This window comes from Quercus robur, chromosome 5 (genome assembly GCF_932294415.1).
Source record: "Quercus robur chromosome 5, dhQueRobu3.1, whole genome shotgun sequence".
Classification (NCBI taxonomy): Eukaryota; Viridiplantae; Streptophyta; class Magnoliopsida; order Fagales; family Fagaceae; genus Quercus; species Quercus robur.
In genome coordinates, this window is record NC_065538.1 from 632,909 (window position 1) to 655,515 (window position 22,607).

At 37.3% G+C, this 22,607-nt stretch overlaps 2 protein-coding genes and 1 non-coding gene across 3 annotated transcripts; 1 reads left to right on the plus strand and 2 right to left on the minus strand.

Moving 5' to 3' along the window:
* Positions 1–3,959: 3,959 nt before the first annotated feature.
* Positions 3,960–9,156, plus strand: LOC126724753 (26S proteasome regulatory subunit 7-like). The gene is made up of 10 exons (XM_050429132.1): positions 3,960–4,160; positions 4,706–4,787; positions 5,129–5,220; positions 5,312–5,389; positions 5,842–5,903; positions 7,403–7,547; positions 7,715–7,933; positions 8,038–8,219; positions 8,403–8,578; positions 8,733–9,156. The coding sequence occupies exons 1-10, from the start codon at positions 4,068–4,070 to the stop codon at positions 8,888–8,890; spliced, it is 1,287 nt and encodes a 428-aa protein (XP_050285089.1). The 5' UTR covers positions 3,960–4,067; the 3' UTR covers positions 8,891–9,156.
* On the minus strand, positions 4,565–4,636 carry TRNAH-GUG (transfer RNA histidin (anticodon GUG)). Its single transcript has one exon. It is a non-coding gene; the product is annotated as a tRNA-His (tRNA).
* Positions 9,157–10,764: 1,608 nt separating the features above from the next.
* LOC126724754 (O-fucosyltransferase 36) lies at positions 10,765–16,435 on the minus strand. Its single transcript, XM_050429133.1, has 3 exons — positions 14,889–16,435; positions 13,198–13,447; positions 10,765–11,145 (listed from the first exon to the last, which is right to left on the minus strand). The coding sequence occupies exons 1-3, from the start codon at positions 16,172–16,174 to the stop codon at positions 10,969–10,971; spliced, it is 1,713 nt and encodes a 570-aa protein (XP_050285090.1). The 5' UTR covers positions 16,175–16,435; the 3' UTR covers positions 10,765–10,968.
* Between the last annotated feature and the right edge of the window lie 6,172 nt (positions 16,436–22,607).

A 22,607-nucleotide genomic window follows, 5' to 3' on the forward strand; every position in this document is an offset into this window, starting at 1 on the left:
AGTAGTGGCTCAAATAATCAACAGATGTAGGATCGAAATCGTCCTAAGGGACCTATATAATGTAAGAGGTCCTCCATTGATAAGGACTAGGGAAAAAGAGAGAAAAGGCACCGTACCAATCTAAATTGCACTTGTAACGAGTCTAATTGATTTATATGAAAACTTACCTCCTCGGACAGTGAATTCATTCAGCTTTATGTTCCTTGTTCTTGCTTAATCATCTTCTACATCCATACTAACCGTTGTCAAATTCATTAGGGCCTAGTTCTTTAACCCACTCTTTACAAATTTATTGTTTTGGGCCTAAGTTCATTCATCCTGGACTGAGTCTCGAATCTGGTCCTTACATAAATAATATTTAATTGTCACAAAATTTAAGATATGCATTAAGAGGGTAAAGAACATGCAATCCAACGGTTAGATTTTTAAAATACATAGTAATATTAATGATATTGAGTAAGATCGTAACCTTAGACTATAACCAATTTTGTAACTAAATTTTGTCCAACATCTTATCTCTAGAAATCACAAGTTTTATTTAGACTTACATGCCACTATCAACCGAAACATTTTATCTCTAGAGTTCATAAGTTTTTTTTTTTTTTTTTTTTTTTTTTTTTTTTTTTTTGAGAAGAAGTTTTATTTAGACGTACATACATCATTGTATACTATATAATAAAATAATACAAATAATATAGCTTATCATAAAACCTTATTATATGCGGAGAGATTTGCATTTATTTCCTGAAGTATTTGGTACAAAAGAAATGCTATCCGAATTGGTTCACCCTCGTTGCCCAACTTACAGATCCATGCCAATGCCATAAAATGACTCTAGGAGTTCCAACAGGTCCAAGACATGCCCACGGTCTCACATCAGCCTCCAGTGCTAGTCCATTGGTTCCCACCCCCTAATTCCTGGTGTAAAGCTAACTTTGATGGTGCCATCTTCCAAGAGCTAGGAGCAACAGGTATAGGGGTAGTTATCAGGGACCATGAAGGAAAAATAATTGGAGCAATTTTGGAGAGAATTGCTTTACTCCCATCTGTTGAAGATGTTGAGGCTCTAGCATGTAGGAGGGCGATCTTGTTTGCAAGGGAATTTAGTCTTTAGACCGTGGTATTTGAAGGAGATTTTGAAACCATAATAAACTCCCTTAACTCAGATGAAGAGTGAATGGCCTCCTTTGGCCATCTGATTGAGGATTCTTGGCACCTGGTGACTAGTTTCCAAGTTATTACATTCTCACATGTAAAACGTAAATGGTACAGTGTAGCTGATAAATTAGCTAAATTAGCCAGACAATCCCATTTCCCGTGGATTTGGTTAGAAGACATCCATAGTGATGCCACCAATCTTGTATTGTTTGACAGAAGTTTCTATTGATTCCTTAATGAATGGACTTCCTTCTCAAAAATAAAATAAAACAAAACCTTATTATATGGCAATTGTATTAGATGTGTTATTTAGATGCAAGCAACTGCAAATATAATTATGTTTTGCGTTAGGTGAGAGTTCTAAAACTATGTTATAATTATGTTTAGTAGTTGTTTTTTCAACAAAATAATATTTACCATAAGTTCATAACTAAAATTGTGCTATACACGGGAATTTGGTTAGTAAATATATAAAGTTCTAAATATTTAGATGTATGTTTATGACTCAAAAAAAAAAGTATGTATACTTATTGATTGCTAGAAACAACGTGAATGAGTGAGTATCAATATTAAATTTTAAATTTCAACAATATTCATTGAATGAAGAGCAATCATTAGTCAATGAAAAATAGAAAAAGTGGTGAATTTTACACATTTTTGCTCAAAAATTACTCACAGGGTCTATATCACAGTACATATACAAATAGCTACAGTATCCATGTATATTTACACGATTAATGTAAATTTCTATTTGATTATTTAAATCAACTTTTTCTCTATCCTCTCTCTCTCTTCCTCCGACTCTCTCTCTTCCCCTGGCTCTTTTCAATCCAAAAAAAAAACAAAGGAGGAGGAAGAAGAAGAAGAAATCAACTCAAAAAAACATGAAAACTCATCACAAATTCAACTCAAAATCAACCCAAACAATATCCAACAAAAAAACCCATTAAAAAAAAAAAAAAAAAACCCAAATCAACCCAAAACCCATGCCGAAGCTACTATCGCCGCTGCCATGTGAGGGAAACTGAAGATTTGAACCTTACCAACCCTAATCGGGTCTTTGATGGTTCAAGGGACGAGTTTGCCTCAAATTTGTCTTCAAATGTTGAAAATGGACTTGGATTGATATGAGTTTTATGTGTAAGTGAAGTTTGGAGGTTTGTTTATGGAGTTTTTAGCTAAGTCTTCAAGCAATATATATTAGGAGGGAAAAAGTGAGCAAGAGAGTTCCCGCCCAAATCCCCATAAAACGTCTCCACCGTAGGATCTCCATCACACCATAGGACATGGGGGATAGAGCGCCAAATGAAATAAATGTTGGAGTGTCTCGGATGCCAAAGCGTCAAAAGCGTGCTTCTTTACAGTTGAAAAGACACCTGCACATAAAGAAATGACATAAGAGTGAGGAAGGCAGTCACCAAGAAATCGACATCCCCTTTTTTCCCAAGGAGCAAAAGAGTGGAATTTCGAGGGGTTATTGTAGGGATAAAGGGCCCAAATATGGATATTGGGCCGTGGGCTGTGTCCAAAGCTATCAAGTAGTCCGAGGACAAGTAATAGTGACGGAGACCTACAGGACAGTGGTAAGTGGAAGGAGTTCAGTCATGAGGAACTGGAAATGTTGTCCGAGGAGAAGTACCTCCTCGGCTAAACAGAGTAGAGATCATAAGTTCGACCTTTCGTTAAGAATAAGGCACTAGACGATCATACTGGCAAGGATAAACATTAGGAGGGGATGAGACAAAAGAGAGTTGAGAAATATCTAAGAATAAAGTTGCTACCACCACATTGAATGCTCTACAGCTAACTTCTTGGCTATATTAATGTGGAGATGATACCTGAATAGTAATATTCAGCCTTATAGCTACCTACAAAAACTTCAGGAAGGTGCTGATGGGATAAGGATCAAAGCCAGTAATCTTATTAACACGTGGAGGGCTGAGATGGAGTGAAGCAGGGGAATATTACAAAGGGATCATCAGAAAATTTAAGGAAAAGTCATTGTACCTTGAAGAATTGTAATTTTAGCTAAGTCTAAGAGAAATATATAAGAACAATCTTCCTCAGACTTTACCGAAGAGGATTTTCCTTTGCTTAAAACTATTTGTTTCATGCTTTCCAATAGCAATTAACCTACTGTGATCATTAAATACCTAACTCATTGAAGGTTAAGTCTCAAGTCCACTCTTTACAAATTCATTGATTTGGGCTCTTTGGGCCATTGACCTTTCTTTTGAGCTTTGAGAGCAAAACATGCCCTTACAATAGTTTTATGACTTTATTAGTAATTTACTAATGTGATTTAAATTTTTTTTAAGGGATTAGTTTTAAAAAAAATTTCAAAGTGATTTGCAAATTATTAACGGCTATGCATATGCTAACTTCTAATTACTATAATCAACAATTGAAATACTAATCCGTATGAAATACCACTTAGATATCTGTATGAAACAAATGAATTATAACAATAATTAACTAGACAGGGATAAGACACCACCACCACCACTACTTATTATTTAATTATTTTTTAGTCATTCAACAACATTAGTTATATTTTTTATTTATTTTTGGAGTAATGTATGTTCATTGAGTTGATGTTAGGCCAACTTATTCCTTTATTGGGACATTTTGACTGAAAAATATACACACACAAGTAGCACCATTTTTACTTTCAATTATATAAAATAATAATTCATTTATTTATTTAGCTATTATTATTATTTAAATAAAACTATAGAGTACGTTTTATGAGTTTAGCAGGTGCAGCGCACGGGTTTTAAACTGGTATAAATATAAAAGAAGAAAGGGGGGTATTCGTCGAAATAGAAATAGAAAACAGATTGGTTTTCACTTTTCACTCACAAGAAAAAGAAAGCGAAAGCACATCGGAGAGGAGAGGTTTTCAGTCGATGGCGCCGGAAGCCGATCACGATATCAAGGACGATGATGAGAAGAATCCTCGGCCTCTCGACGAGGATGATATTGCTCTGCTTAAAACATATGTAATCTTTCCTTCCTTCCCTTTTTCTTTCTTATTACAAACCCTAATAACAACTATGTGGATCTCACTTTTTATTTTCAGCTCGATTCATTCATTCCTGCTGCCATTTTATTGCTATGCTATGCTATGTTTTAAGTGTTCATGTTCAAGATTGGATTTTTATTAATTATTTTTTCGTACTACAACAAAATCAAATCATGCTGGTAAACTGGGTTGGGGGAATGGATTTACAAGTTTAGAGCACTTGAAATGATATTATTTTTATTATTTTGCTCTCTGTCTCTGTCTCACTTTTGGGGTTTAGTTTGTTTACCTCTGGAATTGGTTGTTTCTGATTCAGACGACTAAATACTAATTTTAATTATTATTATTATTATTTTGATAAGTAAAAGGTAATAAATAAAGTGTGGCTGCTGGGATTCGAGCCCAGGTCTCCACGGCCACAACGTGGAATTCTTACCACTAAACTACAGCCACTTTGTTGCTAATTTTAATTATGAATCGAAATTCCCACCCAAAAACCAATACTCTTCTTTCTTTTTGCAGGGTTTGGGTCCCTATTCTACTAGTATCAAAAAAGTAGAGAAGGAAATTAAGGAAATGGCTAAGAAGGTCAATGATTTGTGTGGTATGACCATGCTTCCCTTTCTCTTCTTTTTCAAACTGTCTTCTCAACTGCTTACTCTTAACTTCTAAAGAATTTCGAAAAATACTACTTCAACTTTATTCCTATATGTGCAAGAATTTAAATGGTTGCTGCCTTTCCTGGTTTAATTGTTAACTTCTCTGATAACATTGGGTTCTTTTCTGCTTTCAGAATGTGTCTCTCTAATACCCTATTTATTTGATGCAGCTTTTGTGTTACAACTTGGTCTATATGTTTCTGTTTGATGTCTTTACTGCTTGGCCTGGCTGTTTTTTTAAATGAATACGTGAAATCATAATATTTTGCTATGTACTATTCTATAGGTATTAAGGAGTCTGACACTGGCTTAGCTGCACCGAGCCAGTGGGATCTGGTATCCGATAAGCAGATGATGCAGGAGGAGCAGCCTCTCCAGGTCTGTATTTTGCTTAAGGTTGTGTTTTGGCAATAAAGTTTAATGTTTTTTATATATAATTCTGAGAAGCATTCACTGCCTTGTCAACCAGGTAGCAAGATGTACAAAGATCATCAATCCAAACACTGAAGATGCCAAATATGTAATAAATGTTAAGCAAATTGCAAAGGTACGCATCTATTCGCCATTCACTTTATGTGGTACATTTTCTTTTTTGGGTTTGAAATATGATCACACACACCAGAAATAAGTCTGTCATTTTCAAGTATTTTCCTTTTTTTTTTTTTTCATACTTTGAAATCTTTTCTAAGCTGAAGTTCTCCCAGATTTTGTTTCGGTCCCTTTTCTTTGTTTAGTAGAAATATGAGCAATTCTGATTTTCTCTTTGAAAAAAATTTAATAAATTTTGTTAATCTTTCATGGTATCTTGCCTTTCTGGAAGTTCTTTCTGTAGCTTATATTTTATGCTGTGCAAGCATGCTATAACAGGTTTTTATATGGATTGTTTCGGTGGCATTTTACTTTGAACATTCAGAGACAGAATCTTTATATTTTTTAGTAACTCGTATAGTTATTCTTGTAATTGTGGGATCTGATATAACTCTACTTTCTCAACTGCAGTTTGTTGTTGGGTTGGGTGACAAAGTTTCCCCAACTGACATAGAAGAAGGCATGCGTGTGGGGTAGATTTCTAATTATAAACCTTCTCAGATTTTTCTAAACATTTGTATGATGCATGTCTTTAATGCTGTCTCATTTGAAAATTCTGATTATGTCATTTCTTATTTTACATTCTCTTAACATAAATTGCATGGAGTTTGTTGCCAAAGGGAGATCATTTATTACCTTTTTCTTTTAAATTTTTATTTATATCATAATTTGTATATGAATAGGACATCGGCAACTTTTAGGCTAGTCTCTTCAAAGGTTTTTAGAGACGAAAGGTTAGAACTGTATGAGACTGGATTTAAACGCAGGAGAGATCGATTTGAGTTAGAAAAGTCTGAATCTTGGAGAGGTTTAAGGTGTTGGAAGATGAAATTTCGATTGCAGGATTTTATTTAGCAGCATGGGTGTGTTGGGTTTTGGGATGCCTAGGGCTAAGATTTTATTAAGATCTACTCTAGACTGGGATTTGAAAAAAAATGCTAGAAAATTCAAATGAAAAAGGAACAAAAAACTTAAGCTTCATAACTCAAATTTAGAAAAATGTATTCTCCATTGAATAGAAAACATTACATCCATTTAAGAGATGGCTAATACCTAGCCCTAGTACAACTTAATGGGCTTGACCATTAAACCCAAACCAAATAACTGATATAAACCACAACCCCAAGGGGTGCTACGGTTGGTTGGAGACCTTGCTTCAAGAAGCAGAGGTCGCTAGTTTGAGTTTCTCCTCCCCCCTCTTCTTGAGGCCAAAACTTTTTATTTTTTTTAAACCTTAATAAAACATAAAAATAAAAATCCTGGATGAACAGAAAATCCCTCCTCAGCTTTCTTTTACTGTATATCCTCTATGGAATATGTGTGTACAATGGTATTGATGTGGATTGTTTGGACGGAAATAAATCAGTGCTCTTTTGAGGATACTATGAAATCCTTGGTTCAGTTACTAAGAAATGCTAGAAGATTTGAGGGATGTGAACGCTCTAAGTCTTTTTTTTTTTACACTCTCCTTGATTGGAGTGTTGTCTTTTGTCATTTTTTCTTGTTCTTCCCTTCCTGTTTTACTTGATCGTTGTAATCTTGATTATTGATTTGTGCCCCCATAGTACATTCCCAATGTACTCGGGTTGGCTGTTTTTTTTGTTTTTTAATAAAATTTTCGATACTAAAAAAAAAAAAAAAAGCTCTATGCCAAAAGACTTTGTTTGATTGGTCTAGGTGTTGGGGCTTCTCAAATTATTCTTCTATCATTGAGTTTCTTTCTTCTCTTAGTATTGCACCTTAAGTTTTTTCCTTGTTATTTGTTGCTGTTTGTTGTTTGTTGCCTTTTCTTGTGTTCACCATCATGAACACCTTGTATTTGCTTTCTTCAATTTTACAGTTTGATTAATAATACTCTTTTTACCTATCAATATATATATATCCTCTATGGAATATGTGTGTACAGTGGTATTAAGAAGCAGAAATTGTACTCCTTTTTATTTGTGGATTTACCTTCAGCCTGTCATTGCAGGGTTGATCGCAACAAATATCAGATCCAGATTCCCTTGCCTCCAAAAATTGATCCGAGTGTGACTATGATGACAGTTGAGGAAAAGCCTGACGTGACATATAATGATGTTGGTGGTTGCAAGGAACAAATTGAAAAGATGCGAGAGGTGTGTATATCAATTTTCCCTATATATTATTCTTCATTCTGATTTATTTCTTTGTTTAGTGAGAATGTGGATATATTATGCAAGAGATAATGAGTGACTTCAAAGATAGGTACTTGAACTTGACACCACTAGCATGTATGCATTACTGATATAGGTTTTTTTTCTAGGTTGTTGAGCTGCCAATGCTTCATCCAGAGAAATTTGTTAAGCTTGGAATTGATCCTCCTAAAGGTGTCCTCTGCTATGGTCCTCCAGGAACGGGTAAAACACTTCTGGCTAGAGCAGTGGCAAATAGAACTGATGCTTGTTTTATCCGTGTTATTGGGAGTGAGCTTGTTCAGAAATATGTTGGTGAGGGAGCTCGGATGGTTCGAGAACTTTTCCAGGTTATCATTAGTGCATGTTCAGTAGTTTCAAAACTTACGTTTTTTTAATTCATAATGTTTTAATGATCGAGTTATTATCTAACTCTTACCACTATATGCTGCAGATGGCACGTTCAAAGAAGGCCTGCATTGTATTTTTTGATGAAGTAGATGCCATTGGAGGGGCTCGTTTTGATGATGGCGTAGGTGGGGATAATGAAGTCCAAAGAACAATGCTGGAAATTGTCAATCAACTCGATGGTTTTGACGCACGTGGAAACATCAAAGTTCTAATGGCTACAAATAGGTTGGTTAAGTTACCTGTTATGGCTATATTTCTGCTTGGTGTTGGTACATTTCAAGCTCTTAGTGAACCTCTCTTTTCAATTTTGAAATATAGCTGGTAATCTCTCTTTGGGTGTTGGGTGTATTTACAATCTTTAGCAATGCGTGTACTTACGTTGTGGATTTTCTTTGCCCCTTTTTCCAGGCCCGATACGCTAGATCCAGCACTTTTACGGCCTGGACGATTGGATCGTAAGGTTGAGTTTGGCCTTCCTGATATGGAGAGTCGGACACAAATATTTAAGATCCACACACGAACCATGAACTGTGAAAGAGATATCCGATTTGAACTTTTGGCTCGGCTTTGCCCAAATTCCACTGGTAAGAACCCTTAGTGATGGTGAGGGGTCAATTTCAACTTGTCTTCTTCCCTGATGTTTTCCGATAGTCCTCAATGGCCTCTTTGCTTGTTTTTTGCTCACCATGCCAGTGGTATGTTAGAACATTGGATTTCTGACATGAGTTTCTCTCACAGGTGCCGATATAAGGAGCGTGTGCACAGAAGCTGGCATGTTTGCCATCCGAGCACGGAGGAAGACTGTGACAGAGAAAGACTTCCTTGATGCAGTGAACAAGGTCATCAAGGGATACCAGAAGTTCAGTGCAACACCCAAGTACATGGTCTACAACTGAGTAAACTGTTTTGCTTCATTCCCTAAGAAAAACCTTGAATGCAGTTATGGGCTGTCAAATTGGGCATGATATGAGCTATATGATTCATTAGGAGACTGTTTTGTTAACTTCATATCTGTCATTTGAACTTGAACTTGCATCTACTCGGATTATATCACTTATCATTTGTTATAGAGCAATTGTATTTCTGTGGGCCATATAAAGTTGTGAAAGTGTATCAAACTCTGTTTTTCTATAATAACATTATTCCGTGACTATTTTCATCACTTCTGGATTGATGTAACTTATTAGGAATTTGAAAGCTTCTGTTCTTTCCACCCCCCCTTCCCCCCTTGTATGCTTGTTTATTATGCTTCATTTAGATTAGAAATCTCTCTACTTTTCCTAAGGGGAGTGGATCCATTTTATGTTCTGATTTAATTTTCATGAATTTAAGGGTATATACTATATGTAGTGTCATGTGATTTGAAACACAATTTGGTCAAATAATAAATAATAACTTATTTTAGAGTAATTATTAGGTATTTTGGAGTACGGTTATTTGGTGTTCCCTTCTCCTACATTCATAATGAGTCTCATTAATTAAATTCATGGTGGAGTTTATCATAAATGTGAGAGGAGGGAGTATCACGTCACCATACTCCGAGTGACCTAATAATTTCCCTTATTAAAGTGATAACCAAGTCTTTTAGTTGATATTATAGCACATTACAACTATTCAAGGTATAGTTCCTTTTAGAAAATGTATAAAATGTTGAATGAAATTGTTATTTTGAATGTACAAATTTTAATTTTTAAAAAATTACCTATTTAAGGTTTCAAAATTTTAGTATTCTCTTACTTAAATTGAAACCAGCCTCTTCACATGTGCTATGCCCAATTTTCATTTTATTTATATTTTTGTATTAAATGAATTTTTGGAGGTCAAGATGTGAAAAAGAGAAATTATCTTATGAACCCTTCTCATGGAACTACTCTCATAAAATGTGGGTTTCCTACACCTAATGAACCATCAAAATATTTATTAAAGAATTTGTATAAGCGAGGACAATCAAACTATAGGCAACTTTTGTTCATCCTCAATTTGAGTGCAGGATCACATATTGTAGACAATTGAATTCTCTTTAAAAAGACTGCTCACGGGTCCAAATTGGACTTAAAACGAGTAAGAAGTTAACTAAATTCAATGAAGGTCTTGATAATACTATTAATTAATTGTTTTAATTCATCAGATTTTCCTCCTGGTAAAAAGCCGCTGGATTGGTGTACCAGGATGGAAAATAGCTGGAGGACTACAATACTTGATGACTTCGCCAACTCACCAGTAATTCATCATGACTTTAATGCATCTGATATATTATTAGATGAGGAATGCAATCCAATCTTTTCAAGCGGGAATTCGCTCAACTCTTCAATGTCCAAACATTAGCTTATTGGAGACACGTTGAAACCTCAAGTGCCGCTCTGATAAACTGACTTGTTGAAGAGAAGGCAAGGAAGTCTCAAAACAAAATATATTAAAGAAAAAACCCTTTATGTGATGCAAAATGTTCTATGCAGACTATCCGTTCATCTCAAGGGAGATTACGAATTTACCAGAATATTCAATTTTGAATGCCAACCCTAGCGCACCTTAAGGGACTCTTGTTTTTTCTCATTATCAGCTGCCCATTGTATTATGAGAACACTTGACGTGTTTAGGAAATGATGATCCCATAAAACCACATTGGCCTTTGTACCCCACACTTAACATGCTTTCAAACATTACCTCCTACCGTGCATGTTTTCATGTACAATTTTGGTTCCCTTCCAACATATTTGACGAGGAAAAAGGAAAAGATCCACAAAATTGATACTTAAAAAGCACTGATAAGTAGTTTACACCCAGACAGGAACTTAGATTCATAAGCACCATGTACACCGCAGAAATCATACTCAGCCAAGGTTAAAAGATCAAATAGATCAAAAGTGCTATTATCATACACTAGAATAACAAATTTTGAACCAACTATCTAAATAGGTGTATACACAAATGGCCTCTTAATTCACAATACATCACTCAATTTCTGTATCTTCTTTCATTCATTATCTGCTATAAAGTTTGGCTCTTCACCTTGGCAGAGGTACTCATCACACATAGATGCCGACCCCCAATCCTTCCGGAGTCGCAAGATGTCCTCTGTGAAAGTGGACCCAGGGGCTCCTATGAACACGCTTGACATGGCACAGATTGTCTTATCCAGCATAGCTTCCACCTTCAAGATGAAACCAGGCAATGCATGTTGCTTAATACATAGATTGGGTTCAGATGATTCTTTGTATTGTCCAGACCAAATGTAAATCAAATATTGTAAATGCTCATTGAATTTTGCTAGGGTGTCTAAGTAACATTACTATATGCAATGAGAAGATAGACATAGTTTTCTCATTGACAATTTTTGCATCCAAAATATAACTACTTGTCTCTCATTCACAGAGCATTAAAATAAAATAGATTTCCATAACATTATGAAAGCAAATCAACGAATCTATTAGGAAAACCTTGGGGGAGGGGCTCAAAGTTGGATCAGGCAATTTAGAAGCTCCAGGGCAAGATGCTGATTGATAAGATAAGGAAGAACAGCCTTGGTTTATCACATTATGCTAGAGCACAGTGACAGAATTTTCAAGTCAACATTAAAAAAAATCCAACTAGATATCACAATGAAATTTACGGGAGAACATAAAGTTGTCTTGAAGACAACAAGAAATGAATGAGTTTTTTTAGCAATTGGAGCATGAATGTCAACTTCATTTCTGTTATGCAATGTACTTCAGGTTTGGTGATCATTGGTGTTCTATACATGCAATGTGTTCTGCACTTTATCTTTGGCTCTATCTGAGCAAGTGGTGTTATATATGAGATTTCCTTTCATGCAAGGGGCAAAGGATGCATATGACCATTATTTTGTCGCAATAAAATTGTTCAATTGACCAAAGAAAAAAGCAATACTGAACTATTCCATGGCTGATCAGTGACAAGACACTTCAGCCCTATGTGGAGAAGGTCTTCTCCCAGTAAGAATTTCAGGAGTCAGAAATGTAGGTGCCCCATATGTGAATGTTATCTGGAGATCAGGATGCTTTAATTCTAGGGTCCACAGCCATGCACAAAAGCTAAATCATATTCTAGGAGCAGTGTCTTGTTAACACCAGTTGTGGTAACCAAGGACAGCCACCTACAGGGCCATGCAATGATCCACAATCCAGTAGATTTAAAACATCTAGGATGTACAAAACAAGTAATAAAAATTCCAATGATTATAATATTCATTGTATGGCCATTACATTAGCAGCAAAAGGTTATACTACACGAATAGAATGACTGATTCTATTAAAGAGAGAGAGAGAGAGATCCTCAATAATTTCGGACAATCTAATATAAACATGGGCCAAAAATTTACCCCATTAATATGAGCGTTTTAAAGAATAAATAACTCTAAATGAATTGTGGGTTCCAATTAGCTTAACTGATAAAGTCTCTGATGGTTGTATAAGATATCTGAAGTTCAATCTCCGCCTACACTAAAAATTGATCGGTGTTTTGGTCTGATAATAAAGAGCTATTATTAGAAGCGGACGCCATAAGTTGAAACTTTCCCTCAAAAAAAAAAAAAAAAAACTCTAAATGAATTTAATAACACATGATGGGTTGAGCATTGAAGAATTTGCTTTAACAAAAACACTTGTCAATCATTTCAAAATCCACATATTAAATGGGCTTAAATCCATCCTTAAATAAATTTCATCCATAGAAAAAAATGTATCCTTTTCATAGGATAAATGAAAGGATAAAAAGGGGTGCAACCCAAATACACAGGAGGTATTCAAAGGAAGAGACAAAAAAGAGTATTAAGACATTCACAAATAGTGATATGATGTATGCATAATGACATTATTTGGGCCTGCTTCTCAAAAAGCTTGTGCTTGCAAGGAAATTGGCTTCAGTTGGGCTGGGCAAGTACAGTTTGGTAGGTAAAAGGGAAAAATTAACAACAAAAAATGGTACACAAAAAGTTAAGCGTGTAATGTAAAATCAAATAAGATGAAATAAATTTTAGTTTCAGGTGGAAAATCTTGGATAAATAAGAAGGTTGGGATCAAATTATTCCAAAATTACGAGGTTTATGGGTAGGGAAATGGGCCAAATGGCTATCCTCTATTGGTTCAGAAATTTGGGGTAAATTCTTTGCATTCAACCTACAAGTCATTGATCAGTGTCATCCAAGCTAAAGAAATATGAACAGGAGAAGAGAAGCACAATTCACCTGAGAGTCACCCTCAAGGCCATGTCTGTATAACAAAGCATCCCATTTTTCAGCTGAATTACGAGGAGGCCTTTTAACAAGTGGTACAGCCTTTCCGTTCAGCACAACTAGCGACTGCAGCAAACTAGTTTCACTTTCTGCTGCATCAGTTGAGAGATATATGACCGGTGCACTGGCTTTTTCAACTACTCGGGTGATGCAGTCTGCAGCTTGGGGAATGGGGAAAAAGCAACTGTGCGTTTTGACATTGCTGAAAAAATTAAACAAGATTACAGGCACTTAGAAGCCAAAGTCTACACGATACTTGAATAAAAGTGGGATTGACTACGAGCCCCACCACACAGTGATTAAAAATGCACCTTAATTGAAGTATGAATAAATACCAATGTTTATTATTTAAAGATCCCCTCTTTTTATTATATGCATTGGAAAATATCACAGAATTTTCATGTCTCAATCTTAATGTGAAACAGAATCTTTGAAGGTATTTAACTCAACTGCAAAATGTTCTATTGTTCTCAATCAAGAATAAAGGTTACAATGAGCAAAAGGAGGAGATGGCAATATCTACAATAAAGATATGAATATAACACAAACAAGTCAATACAAAATGGATCCTAGTGCACAGCTGCCTTGCCTCCCCACCCCATAACCTATAATCACTTGGCACACATTGTGCACACAAAGAGCAACTATAGCTAGTTTGCAACGACAGAATTTAAAACACTATATTTCTATAACAAGATTGCCTTGGGGAATAATTTTTTTGACAATGAAAATAAGTTGTAAAAAGTGGGTAAAATGCTCAAGGCAGATGGGTTCTACTTATATAATTTCAGTACTGTTATGTAAGAGTCAACAGAAGTTTGATGAGCTCTCCAAACGCAAGAATTTATGATCATTTAACTTTCTCTTATATTTATGCCACCTATTTGGGTTGTAGATGTACAATATATTTGACAGTATGCAAATTCTTCTAGCTATAGATAAGTTTACCAAAATTAACCAAAAAAAAAAAAAAAAAAAACTAGCAACCTAAAGATGAACCAGCTTGATACATCAACAAGAGCAAGAAAGGATCTCTCATATCATGAAAATGGTTGTCCTTAAAAGTTACTTTTGTGTTCTCCAACGTCCTTGACTTGTGCAAACAGTTCTCTTAACACAACCTCCCAAAATTAGACTGTAGAATTCAAAGTAATACGAGAGAGAGAGAGAGAGAGAGAGAGAGAGAGAGAAACAAACTTAGGTTGATGTAAAAGGAGGCCTGACTTAGAACATACGTGAAACAAGGCAGGGCATGTGTTATTGGATAAGTGTTTAAAATATGCCATAAGCCAAGAAGGTATTCATTTGTAATCAATAATGGAACCGAAAAGAATTACAAGAAAGACGAGTGTTTAAAAATATGCTACAAGCCTACAACATTAAATTGGTGATAAAGTTTGTGGCATTGATATTCCAATTCACCACTTATAATTCAAATGCTGATCATTTCTAACTTTATCCCTCTAAAGATTTTCAACAATGTCAACAAAACATCGCATTTACAATAGGTAAAGTACTGTGAAAACAATCTATATATGTTATATACATAACCATAAGTGATAAAGTTTCATTTTTGGATGGAATGCAACACAAATGTGATAGCTTGATATCCAATTCTAGTAGGTGGGAAAGACAAAACATACCAGAACTTCAAAAACCCATGTCTCCGGAAATGTAGAGCAACGAAGTTTTTTCCCAAGAAAGTCTGAACAAAACGCTGGGCAGTGAGCATAATAAGCCGACTGGGTTCGATCAGCGTCTTGCACTGATGAGCAATGGGACCACCAGGCTGCATTACCCAATCTTGCTCCAAATTCGCATAGAAAACATCCCCGATTGCAATCACATCCTCATCCGATGAGAATTTGGACTCTACATCTTGCACAGTCCTCTTATTGGGGTTCCTAATATCCTCTTTCCAAATGGGTTCAGGCTTCCCCATCGAAACCCCTATAGATTTGAGCTTTTTGATGTGTTCCTCATCCAAATAACAAGGCTGAGGCAGCGAAAAATAACAAAATAACCTATCTACATGCAAGTGATTCTTCTTTGCCTCTAATAAATCTTCAAACGAAATGATCACCTTTCGTCCAAGGCATTTATTTATATGATCGAAATCCAATACCCTATCGTATTGGTAATCGAATTTGGAGCTGGGAATGACCAAAACCCGGTTAAGCAAAGCAGCGAAGAACATGTGCTTCTCCAAGCAGATCAAATGGTTGGACATTTGCCCCGATAAGCAAATCGCAAACAAGTATTTATTCGGTTTCGGTTTCCATTCAATGGTTCTTCGCTCGTTCTTGTTCTTCTGACCCACCTTGGCACACGTGTCGAACCCGAAACGAGGATCGGAAACATCGATGGGTTCGGAGGAGTTGCCGGTGCGGTGTGGCGATAAGAGAACTTGTTGAATTTGTCTGTTCAATGAAATCTGGTTGAGCACGGCGCGATTAAGGTCAGATTGGGAGTAATTGGAAATGGAAGTGGAATTGGAGTTAGATTGAGGGAGAGTGAGAGTGTGAGTGTGGTTCCACAAAGTGAAAAGCCCTAATTGTTGTTGTTTGAGCAAATAGAGAGCTTGAAGCTCGGATTCGCGCATGCGATCGCGAGAGGAGAGGGAGTCGAGACGGAGATCGGAGTTGGGGGAGGAGAAGGAGAAGAGGTGGCGGAGGTCGGTGGAGAAAAAGAGAATGAGGATGAGGAGAGGGAGGAGAATGGCGAAGAGGCACCTTTTGTTGTGGAGGAAATGGAGGAAACGCCGCCGTATTGTGGCTGAGTGGAAATCGTTGACACTAATGTGGAATGTAGAAGGAGGTTGATGTTGATCTTGAGTTGGTGGAGGAGAATAATGGTGCTTGGTGTCGTTTTGCTCGATCAGGTTCTGGCGATCGTCGTCTTCGTCTGACGAAGACGAATCTCTCTCCATTTTGCCACCGCGCCCAAATAAACGCGAATGCCGATTCCTTAGATTCGAGTTCGACACGAATTGAGTTGAATTTGAATGAAAGCAAAGAAAGTGAAAGTGTTTGATTTTGGTTTAGTTTGTTTAAAGTTTAAAGCAATGTGTGTGTGTGTGAGAGAGTCTTGAGTGGGAGAAAGAGGAGTCTGTTTGTGGCAGTTGGGGAGGGGAAAGGAAAGGAATATGATTGTGGTGATGATGATATGGTGTATTGTGTCGGTGGATGAAAATGATCGGGTAGCGTGTATCGGCCCATTTTAGACATTCCAACCTCTGGTTGTTGCCCCGCCCCGACTACCACATTTTAACCCCCTTTAAAAAGAAAAAAAATATTAATTAATTACTTACCCATGCAACTAACTAACGAAATTGGATGCGGTGGATTTGAGTGCTCTAAATTTCATAATTTTCTCTAATTTCGTTAAAAAAAAATTTGTTAATAATGCAATTAACTAATGAAATAAAAATTTTGAAAAATATTCTTGTATAAAAATCTATAAAATATTTTTCCATGTAAAAATAATATTTTTTTAAGGGTAATTTTTTAACAATATTGTTCTAGGCTGGAATTGCTTAAATTGAAAATTTAGAAAATTGAAATGAATTACAATCAAATTTAGAAAATGTAATTTATATTTTAACTAAAAATAAATAGTCCAAAGTTACACACAAATCCACATCATCCAATACTTTATTATTAAATTTTACTATTGATTTCTATACACGTACTTTCTCAAGAAAAAAAAGAGATTTCTATACACGTACAGTGATCAAATAAAAAAGCCCGAGTCAAAATCTTAGCAAATTAAAGAGAGAATATATATATATATATATATATATATATTAAGCAATTGAAAATATTAGGTCCCATGCATGCATATGTAATCCAATCAGGTAGCTCAGCTGCACATTCTTAAAACAAACTCGTGATCATGGATGATAATGCGCGCGCACATATATATATATATATATATATATATGAAACCCAAAAACAATGTTTAGACGAAAATGCACTTTTAATTCTTCTTTTATTAGCCAAGCTAACATCTAATATGTAACCTATGCACTTTATTTGCCACATATGGATTTTTTGTTATTGAGATGACAGTAGAGACCAAAATGGACATAATTTTTCATTTTTAGAGATTAAGGTAGGTGCAAAATCAAGTTAGGGACCTAAATAAAAATAGACCTAAAGTGTAGATGTTAGAGACATATTTTATGTAATTGGCATATCCTTTGACAAAACGCACTTTACTTGTATTTGGGTAAATCTAAGTAGATTCAAGATGATTATTACAAGTGGTTACATTGAAGACATGAAGATTACTCAAGAACTGCTTAAGAAAAGTGCAATTTATAGGTCTCGATACCTCCTCAACAAAAGCTTGACACATGTCTCGATCTATCAAGCTTACGAGATTTAGACTATAGCCAGCATCGTTTTTATTCTAAAAGGCTATTTGTTTATGGGTTTGTATAATCCTTATAAGACTAGGAAAACCCAAGGTTTGTGGGTTTGTATATGATGAAGTGTGGGTTTGTATATGATGAAGCGTGACTTCGTCAGTCGAATCGAACGTGCCCAAATGGATCCAAATTCTCGCCTGGATACCTGCGTAAATGAGAAGACTGCTCCTTTGAGGGTGGTCACCGGTGTGGTGCTGCCACAACGTCTCCGATGCCCAAGTCAAAACAGGAAAATGCTTTGTAAAATGAAACAAAATAGCAAGATAACAATGAGTGTTTCTTAGAGTGTCTATGTATCTTGTGTTGGCAATGTGAGTGCTTTCTATATGTTGCCTTGGATTCTAGCCGTTGTGGTTGTTAATGCCTTTCTTGGTAACACCTTCTGCTTAGTAATGGGGCTTCAATATCCTCTCAATGGTCCGTACAGCTGGTTTTGTAACCGTTCGAGTTATTATTGGCGGCATTGAATGGTCGTGTTATCCTCGTCAGTGATGTGGGCACTTGTTTGGGCTTGTCTTAGGGAATGACCTCGTCTGTGTTATTGGGTTCGTCTCTAGTTGATTTCATCAGTCCTATCAGTTGCCCCCAGATTCTGTGGTCATCGTGACATGTCATGACAACCATAGAAGATGAAAGGCTTTTTTTTTTTTTTTTTTTTTTTACTGTAAGCAACTCTTGGGATTTCGTGCCGCATTAAATGTGTAGTGGCAGCGCTCCATAGGTCGTGGCCATGTGGCACGTCTCGGTTGGTGGAGTTAATGCTCCAATTTGTGGGACTATTGGGTTTCCCATTGGTTTCCAGTTGTTTTGAGCCTTGATTTGAAACTTCTTATCTTCTCATTTCTTTCACTTTTCTCAAAAAACTTCCAATCATTGTTTTGAGCACTTTCCTTGCTAACTTCTGCTCTGCAACTCTTCTCTAGACCGGTGTACTGCACGGTGGTGCTTTTTTTTTTTTTTTTTTTTTTTTTTTTTTTTTTTTTTTTTTTTTTTTTTTCTGAGGTACATTTTTCTTTTTTACGGTGTAGGCATAAACTATGGTAATTTTTTGATTTTGTCTCCTTTTCCTTTTGTGTTTGTTTTCGATTTATTGGGGGTTTAGCTTGCATCTTTTCCCTTTGTGCTTTGTCTGTCTTTCCATGGTTAGTAGCCTTGAAGTTAGAATAGCTTGCCCCTCAATTTCTTTCCTCTTCGTGCGCTTCGGGGGGTCTTTGGGCGTTTTCCCACACCTTGAGAACTTTGTTTTTGAGGGTAATAGTTTGGGCGTTGCATTGGCCGATCTGTTGCCTTTGCTTCGTCAATCGATTGATTGGTTCAAGGGTTTAGTGAGAGAGTAGGAGACGATGTCTGAAGTTAGATCTAGCGAACTCAAGATTGGGTTATCGTCCAGCAGTGACCCAGTGGAGGGAGATACTGCCGTCTCTATCCCTCGTGAGGTTAGGGCTTTCTACGCCCTCAAGGAGGAGTGTGGGCTGGACACTGATACGTTAGGTAGATTTAAGGATAGATTCCAATTCCCGGAGTGAGTTAGGGTTCGCTTGCCTAGTGAGAAGGATTAGGCCTATCACTTCTTCCCCGGGGAGGTATGCTTTTACGAGTCTGCCTTCGTCTGTGGGTTGAGGTTTCCTATCCACCCTTTCCTCATGGAGCTCTTGGATCGTTTTGGTATTGCTCCAGGCCAACTTATGCCCAACTCATGAAGGATAGTGGTCAGTTGTATGGCGATATGGCTAGCCACCAATGACGGGGATATGCTCAGGGTAGACAAGCTTATGTACCTTTACCGCCTGAAAGAGTCTAAGGAGCACGGGTACTATGAATTGGTGCCTTGGGAACGGAGAACTAGGATCGTGAAGGGTTTACCTTCGTCTTTCAGGTATTGGAAGTCCAAGTTTTTCTTTGTGTTTGGGGATGATTTTGAGACTCCCTCTGGCGAGGTTTGGGGTGAACTCCCGAGGTTGCATCGTCGGTAGGGAACCCCGACCTTAGGTGCGTCATTATTTCTTTCTCGTTATTTGAGCTTTGTTGCGTTTGCCATTCTTGCCACTGATTCCTTTACCTCTTGTTTTGCACAGTTAAAAGACGGCCTAAACTTAAGAGTAGGTATAAGGAGCGTGTGCAGAAGGCAATCGAGTTCGCACAGGATATTGAGAGCTGGGACGATCTTGTTGACCCACGCACTCTTGCCTTTTATTGCCTCGGGCCGGAGCCTTCTGCCTTCGTCCTGCGCAACCTCGAAATTGAAGGAAAAAAGAGTAAGTGTTGAATTCGTCAGTACTTGCTTTCTCATATACATCTCCCTTTTTTTAAGAAAATTTTTATTTATTTTAAGTGTTTCCTTTTTACAAAAATGACGACCAAATTCAATAAGGATATGTATGCGAAGATGAGGTCCAATAGGACGAGCTGCTGTCCAATATTGGAAAGAAGGGAGTGCGTGTCACAGGGAAAGGTCTGTCCGTTACTCTAGTTACCTCTGCCACTCCCATCGTATCCGAGGTTGAGATTGTAAGGACGGCCTCTCCAACTACTTCAGTTGAAGAGATCCCAACTCCTTCTTCGAAAAGGTAGCGATTGTCGGACAAGGAAAAGGAGAAGGCCGATTCTTGCACATCTACAGTCTGGGACGACGAGGGACTGGCCGTGGAAAGGGCAAACGGGGTTGTGACTGCTAAGGACCTGAAGGTTTTTTCCGGGGTGTCACTCAACGTGGTTGCGAATTAGCACGTACACAAGATCGTCCAAGTAAAATGCTTGTGCATCATTTTTTTTTTTTTTTTTTTGCGCTGACGGCTTCAATTTTCTTGCCTAAGTGTTGGGGGAGAGTCTCCACATTGCTTCTGAGTGCCTTACCCAGGAGGCCAAGGTGGCGTCTCTAGTATCTAGGACGGAGGTATTAGAGAAGGAGAACTCCATGCTAAAGCAGAAACTCATTAGCTCCATGGGCGAGGCCAACACCTTAAAGGAAAATGTTAGGGCCTTGAATGACGATCAGAGTTGAGCATCAGCTAAACCTTGAGAAGGACGACCAACTTCAGGTAGCCAAGGAGAAGCTCAAGACTATCATTGCCAGGTCTGTCGAGGCTTTCCAGCAAACTGACGAGTACAACACAGTGCTCTTCAGTTGGTATTTGAAGGGCTTCGAGCTTCTGCGGAGGTATCTCGTTAAGCATCTCGCTGGAGTTGACCTGCAAAACCTGGATCTCGAAGTGGTGGACCAGGAGATGGCGATGGATGAGGCTGCTCAATCTTCAACTCCTGAGGGTGACGTCCCTGAGAAGGCTCCTGCTGATGACGCCCCTACTAATGACGCCCTTGCTGATGCCCGGACCTGATACTTATGAAAATTTTCTTCCCTTTTTTTTTTTTTTGGATGCCCGTTATGTTTTGGGCTTTTGTAAGTCTAATTTCAGAACAATTTCCTTTTAATTTGTTTTGAGTAGTTTTAGCCCAGCATTTATGGGTCTTTCGATGTAAAAACAATGGTAACTGCCTGTTGTTTTTGGGCTTTAATTAAATTTATGGCTGCGTACTTACTTGCATTTATGATTGCACATTTATTGGTTCGTCATATGCTTGTGATGTCTTACATTCGTCCATGCCTTGTACTTAGCAAAAATTTTTAGTTGTAACTTTCGCTCTTCCTTCGTCATCGATTTGCTACTTAGTTGATTCCCTGCAACTCACAACTCTTCAGGGGAGCTCAGATTCAGCCTGAGCCTTATTTTGATTTGTTGCAAGGTTCTTGTCCCTTTTTTTCTTTTTTGGGTTTATTTCCTCTTAGGGATTTTGCCGTTGCATGTGACTTCGTTAGTAACTTACATCTGTCAAGGCGGAATCTTGACACTTGGCCGTTTTTATTTTGTGACTTACACCCGTTTAATGGGATCTTGTCTTATATGTCAATTTCGTTAGTAAATTTGTGGCTGCGTACTTGCATTTGTGATTGCACATTTATTGGTTCGTCATATGCTTGTGATGTCTTACATTCGCCATGCCTTGTACTTAGCAAAAAATTTTAGTTGTAACTTTCGCTCTTCCTTCGTCATTGATCTGCTACTTAGTTGATTCCCTGCAACTCACAACTTTTGAGGGGAGCTCAGATTCAGCCTGAGCCTTATTTTGATTTGTTGCAAGGTTCTTGTCCTTTTTTTTTTTTGGTTTATTTCCTCTTAGGGATTTAACCGTCGCATGTGACTTCGTCAGTAACTTACATCTGTCAAGGCAGAATCTTGACACTTGGTTGTTTTTATTTTGTGACTTACACCCGTTTAATGGGATCTTGTCTTATATGTGGATTTCGTCAGTAACTTATATCCGTCAAGGTGGAATCTTGTTACTTAACCATTTTTCTTTTTGTGACTTACACCCATTTAAGGGTTCTTGTCATGTTTGTGGCTTCGTCAGTAATTTACATTCGTCAAAGGCGGAATCTTGTTACTTAGCCTTTTTTTTTTTTTTGTGACTTACACCCATTTAAGGGATTTTGTATGTTTGTGACTTCGTCAGTAACTTACATCCGTCAAGGCGAAATCTTGTTACTTAGCCATTTTTGGTTTTACAGTTGACTAAACCTGCTTGCACGAAGACATTAGCTGAATAATTCTTTTATTAACTTCAGGAATGAATACAATTATTTGTTACATCTATTGGTGGTATTTCTTCAAGTGCTCAATATTCCATGGCCGCGGGAGCCTCTGTCCGTCTAGGGTTTCCAGGTGATAGCTGTCTTGCCTGGAGTAGTGGATGACTCGGTAGGGTCCTTCCCATGTGGGGCCAAGCTTCCCTTGGGCAAAATCTCTAGTTGCTAAGGTGACCTTACGTAAGATGAGGTCGTCTATGTCAAGTCGTCTGAGCTTTACCCTTTTATTGTAGTATTCGGCCATCTTCTGCTGGTACTTCGTCATTCTGCTGGAGGCTTTGTCTCTGA

Coding starts and splice junctions, on each gene's coding strand:
- LOC126724753 (XM_050429132.1), top strand. CDS start 4,068: ATGGCGCCGGAAGCCGATCACGATATCAAGGACGATGATGAGAAGAAT. Junction 7,934..8,037: donor TGGTTCGAGAACTTTTCCAG/GTTATCATTAGT, acceptor TATATGCTGCAG/ATGGCACGTTCAAAGAAGGC. Junction 8,579..8,732: donor GCTTTGCCCAAATTCCACTG/GTAAGAACCCTT, acceptor TTTCTCTCACAG/GTGCCGATATAAGGAGCGTG.
- LOC126724754 (XM_050429133.1), bottom strand. CDS start 16,174: ATGGAGAGAGATTCGTCTTCGTCAGACGAAGACGACGATCGCCAGAAC. Junction 13,448..14,888: donor CATGGGTTTTTGAAGTTCTG/GTATGTTTTGTC, acceptor TAATTTTTTCAG/CAATGTCAAAACGCACAGTT. Junction 11,146..13,197: donor GCCTTGAGGGTGACTCTCAG/GTGAATTGTGCT, acceptor TTCATCTTGAAG/GTGGAAGCTATGCTGGATAA.